The 12,250-nt window shown below is 36.9% G+C and overlaps 3 protein-coding genes across 6 annotated transcripts; all 3 read right to left on the bottom strand.

Moving 5' to 3' along the window:
- Positions 1-325: 325 nt before the first annotated feature.
- LOC133314915 (uncharacterized) lies at positions 326-1,744 on the bottom strand. Its single transcript, XM_061516462.1, has one exon. It carries the CDS (start codon positions 1,742-1,744, stop codon positions 326-328), a length of 1,419 nt encoding a protein of 472 aa, XP_061372446.1.
- An 894-nt stretch (positions 1,745-2,638) lies between these two features.
- On the bottom strand, positions 2,639-7,069 carry LOC133314929 (RNA polymerase sigma factor sigB). Of its 2 annotated transcripts, none has more exons than XM_061516478.1 (7): positions 6,834-7,069; positions 6,563-6,744; positions 5,252-5,851; positions 3,911-4,141; positions 3,657-3,797; positions 3,295-3,495; positions 2,639-3,197 (listed from the first exon to the last, which is right to left on the bottom strand). In XM_061516478.1, the coding sequence occupies exons 1-7, from the start codon at positions 6,898-6,900 to the stop codon at positions 2,916-2,918; spliced, it is 1,704 nt and encodes a 567-aa protein (XP_061372462.1). In that variant the 5' UTR covers positions 6,901-7,069; the 3' UTR covers positions 2,639-2,915. The 2 variants fall into 2 exon arrangements, with proteins under 2 accessions (XP_061372462.1, XP_061372463.1); XM_061516479.1 differs by having other exon boundaries at positions 6,581-6,744.
- Positions 7,070-9,456: 2,387 nt separating this feature from the next.
- Positions 9,457-12,031, bottom strand: LOC133314926 (uncharacterized). 3 transcript variants are annotated; one of them, XM_061516474.1, is made up of 7 exons: positions 11,876-12,031; positions 11,556-11,731; positions 11,351-11,403; positions 10,963-11,077; positions 10,659-10,781; positions 9,892-10,060; positions 9,457-9,790 (listed from the first exon to the last, which is right to left on the bottom strand). In XM_061516474.1, exons 1-7 carry the CDS (start codon positions 11,984-11,986, stop codon positions 9,605-9,607), a joined length of 933 nt encoding a protein of 310 aa, XP_061372458.1. In that variant the 5' UTR covers positions 11,987-12,031; the 3' UTR covers positions 9,457-9,604. The 3 variants fall into 3 exon arrangements, with proteins under 3 accessions (XP_061372458.1, XP_061372457.1, XP_061372459.1); XM_061516473.1 differs by having other exon boundaries at positions 11,351-11,428; positions 11,556-11,724; XM_061516475.1 differs by having other exon boundaries at positions 11,556-11,724.
- Between the last annotated feature and the right edge of the window lie 219 nt (positions 12,032-12,250).

Below are 12,250 nucleotides of genomic sequence, written 5' to 3'. Positions count from 1 at the left end.
AGGTGTAAAATGAAGGAAAGACAGTAGAAAAATCAGATTTAGCACGTAAAAAATAAATCCATGTGAACCGAGTGGAGTCATCCACAATGGTCAAAAAATAACAAGATCCCTCTCCAGAAGGGGTATGAAATGGACCCCAAATATCACAATGTATAAGATCAAAGGGAGAATCAGATAATTTGGGGTTTAATATAAAGGGAAGACGTTTCTGTTTAGCAAGGGGACAGATAGAACAATGATGTGAAACTTGTAAATCATCAGTCAATCCCAAAGCATGTTTCATTGAATTTAAAACTGAGACAGACAAATGCCTTTAACGTGAATACTAGAGGACTGGATAACGAATATGAAAAGAAAAACAACGGGGTGGGGGAACATTGACATGGGAAAAAAGATTCTGACTATCAAGCACATAAAGATCCCCGTATCTTCTAGCAATCCCAATCGTCGTTGCTGAAGCACGGTCCTGAAGAAGACAATGGGAAGAAGAAAAGTTAGCAAAAAAAGGAGAGTCACGGGTCAAGGCACTAATGGAAAGAAGATTGAACATAAACGATGGAACACATAAAACATTTAATAAAAGAAAAGATTCAGAAATACACACTGAACCAACAGTGGAGACAAAATCAGAAGAGTCATTAGGAAAAACAACCATAGAATCAGAAGGAACGGAAGAAACGAAGAGATCAGAGGAAATGCAAACATGGTGCGTAGCACCGGTATCAAGAACCCAACAAGAGCGGGGAAGAGAACGAGGAGACATACCACTGAAGCTAGCAATTGAAGGAGTAGTTGTGGTAACTGACGGAGCTGAAGAAGAAGAACCAGCCGCAGAACTCTGTTGAATGAGCGTCAACAATTGATTGTATTGTGTGGGTGTAAAAGCCAGGGGAGAATCGGTGGTGGAAGAGGCAGCAGCAAAGGTAGGTTTAGGGAAATTAGGGGAAGGGTGAGACACAGATTGGAAAGAGTAGGCCTGAGGTGTGTTGGGGGAAAAATTGGGCCTGATGGGTTTAGGTTTATAACCGGGCGGGTATCCATGGAGTTTAAAACATTTTTCACGGGTATGACCCGGAATATTACAATAGGTACAAACAGGGCGTGAACGACGTTGGGTGGTGGCAACCATGGATGGGAAAGAAGAATCAGAAGGAAGGGGATGAAATGGAGGTGTTTCTGGAACAGCAGAAGCAGGGAGAGAAACAGAAATTTGACGTTGTCTCTCTTCTTGTAGAATCAAGGAAAAAACCTTAGCAAGAGATGGAAGAGGTTCCACCAACAAAAGTTGAGCACAGGCCGATGAAAACGAATCATTGAGTCCAATCAAGAATTGCAAAACACGATCCTGTTCGCGTTGTGTTTGGATCGTGCGAAGAGCACCACAGGTACAGGAAGGAAGAGGAACATAGTCTTGAAGTTCATCCCACAGAGATTTAAGCTTGGTGTAGTAGCCATTGACATCCAAAGAGCCCTGACAGAGAGACGAGATTTGTTGCTTCAGCTGGAAAATTCGTGGTCCATTAGCCTCAGAAAAGCGAGTTTGCAGATCAGTCCAAACTTCGTAGGCAGTGGAAAAATAGAGAAGACTATCTGCGATCTCCTTGGAAACAGAATTCAAGATCCATGAGATGACCATGGAATTACAACGAAGCCAAGATGAAAAAAGAAGATCGGAAGCAGGTGGTCGAAGAACGGAGCCATCAACAAAATAGAGTTTATGCTTGGCAGTCAGAGCAAGAGTCATAGCTCGACGCCAAGAGTTGAAGTTGGATCCAGAAAGTGTGTGGGAGACTAGAATGAGTCCGGGATGATCGTCGCTCTACAGAAAATAAGGACTGGAGCTATCCTCCATGGTTGCCGAAGAACCAGAGGAATCAGCAGTGGTGGAACGGGTAGCGTTGGAGCCACGAGCCATGGTGGAAGGCAAGGGCTAATGATGTTCATCTGATACCATATTAGCAGAACAAGATAACTTTGTGAAACTGAATATTCATAATTCTCATTCAACTATCATCAGGTGTACAATGCTGAATTTATACAAAGAGAAGATGCCTAACAGAATGGCATGTGTAACAAACTAGCACTAACAAATCAGCACCAAATGTGCATTAACCGAAAATGAAAATAGGCACCACTAAGCACTATCCTAACAGAAGGTAAAAAATAAAAATAGTAAAATATACTAAAAATTAGCTCCTGTCGGATTCAACTTAAATGAGAATTTTTTTATTTTTTTATTTTTAAGTTGTCTTGTAATTGTAAAGTACCCTCTTAAAAAAAATACTCAGACACACACACAAAATAAAAAAATAAAAAAAATAAACCCTCCCGTTTATTAGTTGTAGCTTTACCCAACCAACAATGTCCAAACCAGTTAATAATTTTCAAGTATTGAAACATCTGAAAAGAACTATGTACATTGCACGTGCTTCTGTACATTTTATAGAGACTGAGGCTAACCAATGGCTTTGTTTCTTTCTCTTAACGAGTATTTCCAGGATGAGAAACTCCAAACAGCCCTGCTGTATAGAACTGTAGCAAACTGTTATTAAACTTGTTACAACCGTCGGTAAAAAGATTATCACCGCCACCGTTGATTTTAAAGTATTAACCAGACAATATAATTCAGGCCAGTCAGTTTGGTTAATGTACTCAAGTGATTTATCATATTAGTCTGGTTATCTACATCAAAAGAACTAGTATAGTACTTCCCTTAAACATTTTTTCAATGACGTACATTAAAAAAATGAACTCCTAGTCAAAAGTTATTCCTTTGTGTGTGCATACAATTCCTACTATACTAAAAATAAAGTTTTTTTTTTCTATTTTGGAGAATGAAGAAAAAAATGGAGGAAGAACAAAAGGCATCAAATAAGCTAACTCATCCAGCGGGGTAATATCAATATTTGGTAGGGTTATGAAACCAAATACTGCTGCAAATGCTTGGTTCTCTTCTTGTTCTTAAGCTTCCTAAAAGCACATGACTCAATTTGCCTAATTCTCTCCCTACTCACACCCATCATTTCCCCTATCTCTTGCAGGGTCTTCATCCTTCCATCATCCATACCAAATCTCCATCTTATGACCTGTTTCTCTCTTGGATTGAGACTGTCCAGTACCTTTTCCAGGTCCTTCTTCATGAAGTGCTTAATGAGCTGTTCTTCAGTTGTTACAGCATCAGGATCAGCAATTACTTCCTGGTTGGTCAAAAGCATACGAATCAGTAAAATGAACATATGAAACAAGAGTTTTTTCTGAAGCGTAAATTTGAACAAGATTAAGATTAGGACAGACTGAAGGTTTAAGATTCTGGTTGAACCCAAACTTCTGTTCCAGAGATCTGGGAGCTTTTGGGGCCAAATGTACAGCACTAAGCCTCTTCATTGACAGTCCAGTTGCCTCAGCAATTTCTTCATCATCAGGGTGTCTTCCATTGTCACTATACAATTTTTTTCTAGCTTCCTTCACTCTGTAAATTGCCTCCACCATGTGGAACTGTTATGCCAAAAATATTGCAATGATGTAGTCATTTATAAACATTAGAGCAATTTATATAACCAAGATTAGCTTATGGTTTTTCCCATGAACAGTTTGTAAAGGAAATACTTAGATTCATTGTCAGAAAGAAACTAATCAAAGATATAGATAATACTCACTGGCAAGCGAACAGTCCTTGACTGATCAGAAAGTGATTTCCGAACTGCCTGTTTAATCCACCAATGAGCATAGGTGGAGAACTTAAAACCCTTGGAAGCATCAAACTTTTCTGCACCTCTTACAAGGCCTCGGCATCCTTCCTGTAAATCAATGAGCAAGAGTTAAATGGTTGATTACTGGAACCATTAAAGTTTCCATGTTTTCTGTTATTGTTATCTATTTAAGCAAAAAAACTGTATAGGTGAGAATATACCAGGACAAGATCTTGCAGATTCATCCCAGATCCCTGATAATTCTTAGCAATTGATATGACAAGTCGTATATTGCTTTTAATCATTCTGTCTTTGCAAGACGTGCCATAATTTAAACGTGTCCTCAGTGTCTTCTGATCTACCCCTGCTACTGCAGCCCATTGAGCAAATGTGGGCTGACCACCGCATCTTTCTACAAGATCATCCTGGAGTTTTTCAAGCTTTAGGAGGTCCTGAATTATATTGGTTGACAGAAGAGGAGGCAAATGAATTAGATAACAACAAAAATGTAATAAAATTTTACTACATAATCAGAAAGAATCAACGCTGGCAATTATTTATAACTAGTATTACAATCACCAGAAATATAAAATCTTTTAAGGTCAGGATCATTTTACACCAGTGTAAGTTACACTCTTAATCTTGGTCGTTGATCTCACTTAGATCTAACGGTTCTAATTTTTTAGTAATGTGAGCCATTGGATACAAGTGAATCAATGGTTTAGATTGAGTGTAAAACTTCTTATTCTTATATCGGTGTAAGAATATCCTGCCCCAATCTTTTATGATTAATAATATTTGCATGACTTTATTCACTATGATTAAATGAATAATTTGCAAAATTCCTTGTAACATTATTTTCCTTTCTGGATGGTTCTCAACTAATCAGTAGGAAGTATCTTGAAGAGAATCCCAACCCAATAAAAAAAGCCTTCCTATTCTTAAAAAATAAAGGTCAGGGTATAATGTACACACTTGTCTGTCCACAATTAAGAAAGAGGTACGAGATAACAGCATGAAAATGTGAGAAATTAATTCTCCTAGACAATTCTAGGAAAATATAACAGATCATCATATGAGGAGAAAATTTCATTTAAAAGTTTCCATTTTGTGTATCTAGTAGGATAAAAAGGAAGCAGAATTTAAGCAGCCAAAGAAGGTATGTTATGTTCACTTGGCATCTTTTGAAGCAACTGACCATGTGATGTTGTATTGTAACTGGTGTTGGACATGAAAAGCTTGATGAATGAGGCTTGTGGCATTTTGAGATGAATCCAAATTCAAGAAAAAATATCTTTATAAAGATGCAAAGGTAAGATTGCGTACAAGGACTTCCTTACTCCTACCCTCACAAGTTGGGGTTTTGTTATTTTTATATTTTAATCTTTAAGAATGACATAAATATGATTCACAAAATCATAAGATCAACATGCACTTTATTAAGATTTTATCCTGATTATTAGGTGATTTAGGAGCATATCAAATATCAAGGGCCTGAAGAGCATGGTTGATTCTCCACCAGATTAAATACTAATGCAATATCACTAACATGTGAATCCCACCTGTATTCCTTCAGACAACTCAATTTCTTCAGTAGGAGTAAGAAGCCTAGTAGTGTTAGTTGTTGTTCTTAACTGACGAAGTGGATCAGAATAGTCAACTTCTTGCATAGGAACACGCTTTTTCCTGCTGGTGGAGCCATACTTAAAAGACACAATATTTGTGGCAGCCTTCTCTGCTGCTCTGACTCTTTTATCTTTTCTTTCTGTTTGACGCCTAGATCTTACAGCTATACTATTGGAAAGCTGTTCCTGCAGACGCTCAAGTTCCTCATTGGTAGGCTCCACATGATCAGACTCCTCTTCGCCGGGGCTTATGCCAACATCTTCTGTTATTTCTGATCCAGTGCCCATGGATCCTCCTGCTACATCTTCTGCTTCCACATGTTGAAACCATTTGAGAAGTGAATCATCAGGTTTGGAAGAAACGTGCATTCTATACCCTGCTTCTGCTGGGGGCTTCTTTTTTACTAGTAGAGTTGCATCCTTTGCAACCTTCACAGCTGCTTTAGCAAGAGCAAGAGCTTCAGAAGCAGCAGCAGCTATTACAGCCTCTTCACTAGTAAGAAGTGATTCCGTAGATAAGGTTGCTTTAAAGTTCGCCTGATTAAATGCATAAATATAATTAGCTTCTGGGTAAGCTTGATATATATAAACTTCTCTGCAAGGCTAGAGAACTGTAGAAATGATCCAAAAGTAAAAAATCAGTCCACAGATAAAATGTGTATTCACTCCTGAAATTTGCATATGAATAAAATAGAGAAGAAAGTTTGAAACCGCCTTATACAATTCTATAATAGTTCTTACTTGTGACTTGGTTGCCAATGAAAACCATGTGAGCATGTAAGTGAAGTTTCAATATCCAGAAATCAAGAAAAAATAAAAAGAAATTTTACTTATTTTATTACTTTGGTAGGAAGAATGTTTGGGAGGAGGGGAGAAAGTTGCCCCATTCAAAGATTAGGGCATGGCACAAGCTTTTAGCAAGGGCTTCCAATGGTTAATTACGGAGGACCTACCAATGAAGGGGCCACCAGCAGTTCAATCCTACCGGTTGAGCCAACCTTCATTGGCTGCGAACTCTTAATTTTAGCAATGAAATGATGATAAATGCGGCTAAACTTTGTTAAACGCAGGACCTAACGAAACCCTGAACAAGACAACTAGATCATTTAATCATAAGCTGCAGCACTTGAACATTGTTATTACCATGCACGAAAGATGACTTGAGTAGGTTACATCATTCAGAATCCCAAGATACAAACTGAACGGAATAATGGTGAAATTGAACTGGTGAAAAGATGACTGTGTAACCTGTATGGGTGGAGCAACAGCAGGAATATAGGGCCAGGGTGTGTTTGGATCAGAAGGAGCATCTAACGCCAACTTTTTTTCCAAACTAAGCAGTGCGGCTGATCCTGTTGATAATGAAGGTGAAGGAGATGTTGCAGACAAAATACATTGTGGCTGGAAATACAAATTTGCTCTTGATTTTGCTGCAAAAAACAAAAAAGATAAGTGACGATAGAATAGCAATAGCAATAGCAATTGGGAAATGGGAGAAAGAAAAGAGAGAAAGAGTTACAAAGAGGATGAGGATGAGGTCTGAAAGTGTCAGGGTGGCACTTGAAGTGTGGCAACAAACACGACATTTTATTCTTGTCTGTCCGAACAACAAACTAAGTCAAGCGAAGAAGAACGTATTGCTTTGTTAATTGTAAGGTATTGTTATTATCAACATTGAGATTGAGATTGAGATTGAGGAGTCTCATAAGAAGAAGAAGAAGAGGAGTTCAGATTACTTGATTTGTGTTGAATAGGTGTTTGTGACAGAACTTCTGGATAAGAAGGTGAGGAGCACCCCATGATAACACTAAACACAAACCCCAATTTCTTATTTGCATCTTACGGTTTTACCCCTCCCCGCTTGCTGCCTTCTCCTAAAACTCCCCCTTTTTTTTTTTTTTTTTGATAATAAAAACTCCCCTTTTTATTAAAGGGAATTACTACTCTCATTTTGCATGAGTTAGTTATCTCCTTTTTTCTTACTTCGAAAATCGTGCCCCTTCTTTTTTCTTTTTCTTTTTTGTTTTTAAATAGCGGGCCCTACTTGAATTCTCTCTGTAACATGAGAGAACTACTCTCATGTTACATGAGAGTAATATTACCCTTTATTAAATTAATTTTTTTTTTTTTTTTTTTTTTTGATAACTATTAATTTTATCTTAAATTACACTTTAAAGTTTAAAGATATTTAGTTGTTTTTCTTTGTTAATATTCAATATTGATATTTTCTTATATTGATAAATATTTAAATTCTTAAAAGCTCAATATATCTATAAAGAATTATCGTTAATTATATATCTTAACTTATTTAATATTTTTAGCATATTCAAGGCATGGATTTTATTAGATAAATAAATAAATTAAAATTCCCTTGAAAAGTATGAATTATTATTAACAATTAATGACTATTATTTGATATTATAATTAAATTTCCATTAATAAGCACTGTATATTATCAATTATTAAATACAGAATCTCTTGTAAAATGAAAATACTTTCAAATGTTGCAACAATCAACGGCAATAAATCAACTAATATCATTATTGAATTTTGAATAGAACTTTAGTTACACTTTTAAGATTATAAATAAGTTAGATTAAATTATTTTATACTTAAAATTTTTTGTATTAAAAAACTGTTTTAAAGGTTTTCCAATATTAATTTTTTTTTTTAAAGTTTAAATATTGCAAGAATCGGAAGCGGTGGCGAAGCCGAGTTGAGATCAACTGAGCTTTGACATTGGCTGGTTTTCAAAAATAATATAAGTTCACTAGATGAGTTTTGAAAATTAATGAAGCCTTAACACTTGCTGGGTTATACGTGTTGGGTATGGCTCATACTTCGCATGCTGATGAAGGCCTTAGTTGTTGGGGTCAGCAGAAAAACAATTGGGGTCCCGCTCCCAGGTGAGCGGGCGGAGGTCCGGGGGAGCCACCCCGGCGGAGGTCTGGGGGTAGCGCCCTCAGGCCCGTAGAGGCTAGGTACTGTTGTAGGCATCTGTTTTATCGTAATTTTCTTAGCAGTTTGGGCTTGGGCCCATGAATAGCTGATGTTAGGGTTTTGTAATTCTATTTATATTTGCCTTGTAAACCGAGAGACTTGTAACGAGTGGTGGTGAGGTGAATATAGTACAGACAAGCTGAACGTAGCATAAATTGGGTGAACCAGGGTAAATCGTTGTGTCTATTCTCTCTCTTTCTTTTCCGTTTTCGATTTGTGTGTTGTCAATTTCCAATACATTGATGGATTTTTTTCATCATTTCCAGTATATACTATCACAGGGCATCCACTTTGTTTAACGTGAATTGAGGTAGAAGTGGTAATATCGGTTGAGCTTGGCGGATCAACCTATCAAAATAGGATGAATTGGGTTGATGTTTTCAACCCATTTCAACTCGCCTCGCCTCGCCTAAAAATGGGTCAAAAAAAGTTTAAACAGCCGTGTGGCGGGTTGACCCGCCGCATCATAATTTTTAAATTTTTTTTTTACAATTAAGTATTATTTTATTTGTCACTAAGTTTTTGTATTATCCAAAAAAAAATTATCTTAGTACTCCCTATAAAAAAATATATATATTTATAACAAATGTTATCTATATATGAAGACAAATGAATTCCTAAAAAATATTTAAGTGAATATTAATATATATGTAAGATTGAGATCGGAAATAATTAAGAGTAGTGTGAAATAAAATTATATAATATTCGTAAAATATAATTTTTTTTTAAATTTTTTTTTTAATTGATGGGCTGGTGAATTGACTCACCAACCCACCATAAAACGAAATGAATTCATTTTTTCAACCTATATTCAATCGCTAGCTAACTCTCCCACCCAATTTTTGATGGATTAATGACAGATCCAGACAGGCCAATCCATATTGTCATCGCTAACCCTCCCGCCCCATTTTTTATGGATTAATGACAGATCCGGACGGGCCAACCCATATTGTCATCGCTAACCGTGATGAAAATGAAACATTTGAATCAGCTCTATTCAAGTGAATTTATGTCATCCCAAGATAAAACAGCACGGACTGATAAATGAATTACAGTACCAACGAGCTGGAAAGGGGCCATTATTCTCGGAACTTCTTTCTTTGGTAGCAATAGAATGTAAAGGCGGGCGAACATTACAGAAAGATAAAACGATGACTTTCTAAAATATTAAACAACAACAGGATTCAATGACACAAATACAATAAAAATGAAAAAAATGAAAAAAAAAATCATTTAGTGGCATATTAATAAAATGACATTACTTAGATGAAGTGCTCTAATGTCTTCAAGTTAATTAAGGAGGTATTCTATCCATTGCTCCAACACATCAGGGGAACCATACCATGGTCTCATTGCATCATCTGAACCAACAGGTGAGTGATAGACCCCATCCAAGCAAATGTTAAGTGCACCCTCAAGATGAGCTGATACTTCTGGCACAACACCATCACCCCACACATCTGCTTGCCCACAAACCTGACAAAATCTTATAGCTTTGGTCAGCATGTCAGATGATAGCAGTTTAAACACTCTACTAGTTGTCACTATAAATGAACAGTTAAAACAACTGCATTCACCTGCTTGTATCCCTGCCCAACAAAGCGAGCACGTAATGTTGCATTAGGTGGCGAAGTGCTTGCAGTGTTCATGATAGCAGCCTCGGGAACTGGCTGAGAACTATTAGTAGGAACTACAACCTCAATATTTGGATTTGACTTGCCAAAAAGCCGAGCCCCTTCAATATACCTTCATTTTGTAGTATGCAATTAAAATCCATATTTCAGCACACTTGCAATGAATAACTGATTCTCTAGTAAGTTATCTTTCTTTCGCATGGTCTGCATTTTACAAATTATAGCAGTTATTAACTTATTATCAAAACATTATTTCTTTAAGTCTACTTCTCTGGGATATAACTTTCCTATTAACTTTTCACTGCACTGTTCAAGTTATAAACTAGTATCTAATTTTACTTTATCAAACCAATGAAAGCTGGTGTCACCCCCTTGAAAAACACACCATAAGCTTAACCCAACAATGCAGAATAAACATTAAAATTTGCAAATATTAAGCATGCAAGATTTAGTCATCAACTCAAAAAGGCATGACATAGTATTCCTTGTTTAGGCTAGAATTCTTTCTGCAGGATACTCAAGGATCAGCATAACTGAACAACTTTTTAGGGGCATATCACAACTCAATAGAATCTTCTCGACCATGCATAGCAGTAGAGCACTCAACAATTCAGCAATCGAACTAGGAAAAACAATTTGTAATTATCCAACTATCAAGGAATCCAATCAACATTGCATGAAGCAGAAAAAGAGATAAAGTAAAAGTTTACCTTCCTGCTATACATACATACTTCAGTTGAGGGGTGTAAACAGCTTTTGAGCAATATTTTTCAACATAATCAAGGAGACCCCGTGTTTGATCAATAACCCCTGGCACGCCTTTTGGGGGTGGGCTGAAAAGATTGGTGAAAGAGATGTTGATTACGGGTTTACATTCATAACAGAATACAAAATATACCCTTAAAGATGGAATGATTGAAACTGATAAGAGTATTTCTTGAATAAACTGCTGGAAGTTTCTACCATTTGCTAGATATCCTACTGGGATCCAATAACTATCAGAAAGGAAATTACAGGTGAGGGGTTCCAAGAGTCAATAACAAGGATATATGGGACAGCCCAAATTCTTCCATATACACACGTGCAAGCCATCCTCCTGCTGAGTGCCCAATCAATGATAAAGTTGCACCTAAAATAAGATTATTTATAGGGTCTTAGATATGGTAAGGTGAACAAATGTTTTCTTGGATGGTGAACAAATGTTGTGTGACAGATAAGTGATGAGGAAGTGAGAACAAGTGAATTGGCTCAAATTTCACGGTTCACTTATCGCTAATTGATGGGTGTTGTCGGCACACTATTTCCTTATTCACACTCATGTTTTCTTCTCACTCCAACCGCATGTGGGAGGGAGTTGTTCCAACAATACATTCAACAAAAAAGAGGAATGTTGTAGTCGAACCTTGTGCCAACTCGTTAGCCTCTTGAACAGCATCATGAACCCTCTTGAGGTACCTAGTAAAAAAGAAGCACACTGTCACTATATATATATATATATATATATACATATATATATATATATATATATATAAGTTAATAAAATGAAAGAAAAAGGGTACATATATAAAGTGATTGGATGTGAAAGTGAAAGAGAAAAAGAGAAATACCAATCGAGGACAGGGCTTGGTTGAAGAGTGCCACGCCAGTAATTGGAGTCGAGCAAACCAGCGGCATTCCGGAACCAATCAAGCCTTGATACCTTAGCGACCACGGTGGGAACCCCGTACTTATCGTTAAGCGTTTTCTCCAACTTGTGGTAATCACCGGAATTGTTCCCTAAACCCTAACATCACATCACATCACATGAGAATCAAAATGAAAATGAAAATGAATGGAAGCAGAGCAAGCACACTAATAAATAACTTGGCAAATAGTTGTGTTGTGGAGAGAGAGAGAGAGAGAGAGAGAGAGAGAGAGATTAACTGACCGGGAGAATAACAGCAGGGCGAGGGCGAGGGTTGGAGGAAGAAACAAGCGATGATGGGCTTGAGTTTGAGCATTTGGGTCTCTGCGGAGAGATGGACAGAGTGACATCCATTTCCCTCCACAAAACTCTCTCCCTCTCTCTGCCTTACCCTTTACTTTACTTCCAACATCTTACATAGCCTTACGTGGTTCCTTATTTCTATTTTTTGGCACTTTTAATTTTAAGCCAATATATTCTCATTAAATAAAATAAGGGTTTTACACTTCTCATTAAAAATAAGAAAAATAAACCAATTCAACCAAAAGCTTAAATTGAAATGGTGGGAGTACCCAAGACCTTATAAATTTCACATTAGTTTGCACATACAATCAATGT

The sequence above is a fragment of the Gastrolobium bilobum genome, unplaced genomic scaffold, assembly GCF_033153095.1.
Source record: "Gastrolobium bilobum isolate Gb01-03AN ecotype WA unplaced genomic scaffold, APGP_CSIRO_Gbil_v1 utg8637, whole genome shotgun sequence".
Lineage (NCBI taxonomy): Eukaryota > Viridiplantae > Streptophyta > Magnoliopsida > Fabales > Fabaceae > Gastrolobium > Gastrolobium bilobum.
The sequence above is the reverse complement of the archived record's forward strand: the minus strand, read 5'-3'. Positions and strand labels throughout refer to the sequence as shown.

Excerpts from the sequence above, each read along its gene's own strand:
- LOC133314915 (XM_061516462.1), bottom strand. The coding sequence starts at position 1,744 with ATGACTCTTGCTCTGACTGCCAAGCATAAACTCTATTTTGTTGATGGC.
- LOC133314929 (XM_061516478.1), bottom strand. The coding sequence starts at position 6,900 with ATGTCGTGTTTGTTGCCACACTTCAAGTGCCACCCTGACACTTTCAGA. Across the intron at positions 3,798-3,910 it reads ATCTGCAAGATCTTGTCCTG|GAAGGATGCCGAGGCCTTGT; the intron begins GTATATTCTCAC and ends ATTGATTTACAG. Across the intron at positions 3,496-3,656 it reads CAAGGACTGTTCGCTTGCCA|TTCCACATGGTGGAGGCAAT; the intron begins GTGAGTATTATC and ends TTGGCATAACAG.
- LOC133314926 (XM_061516473.1), bottom strand. The coding sequence starts at position 11,986 with ATGGATGTCACTCTGTCCATCTCTCCGCAGAGACCCAAATGCTCAAAC. Across the intron at positions 11,078-11,350 it reads GGCTAACGAGTTGGCACAAG|GTGCAACTTTATCATTGATT; the intron begins GTTCGACTACAA and ends ATCTTATTTTAG. Across the intron at positions 9,791-9,891 it reads TTGGGCAGGGATACAAGCAG|GTTTGTGGGCAAGCAGATGT; the intron begins GTGAATGCAGTT and ends AGATTTTGTCAG.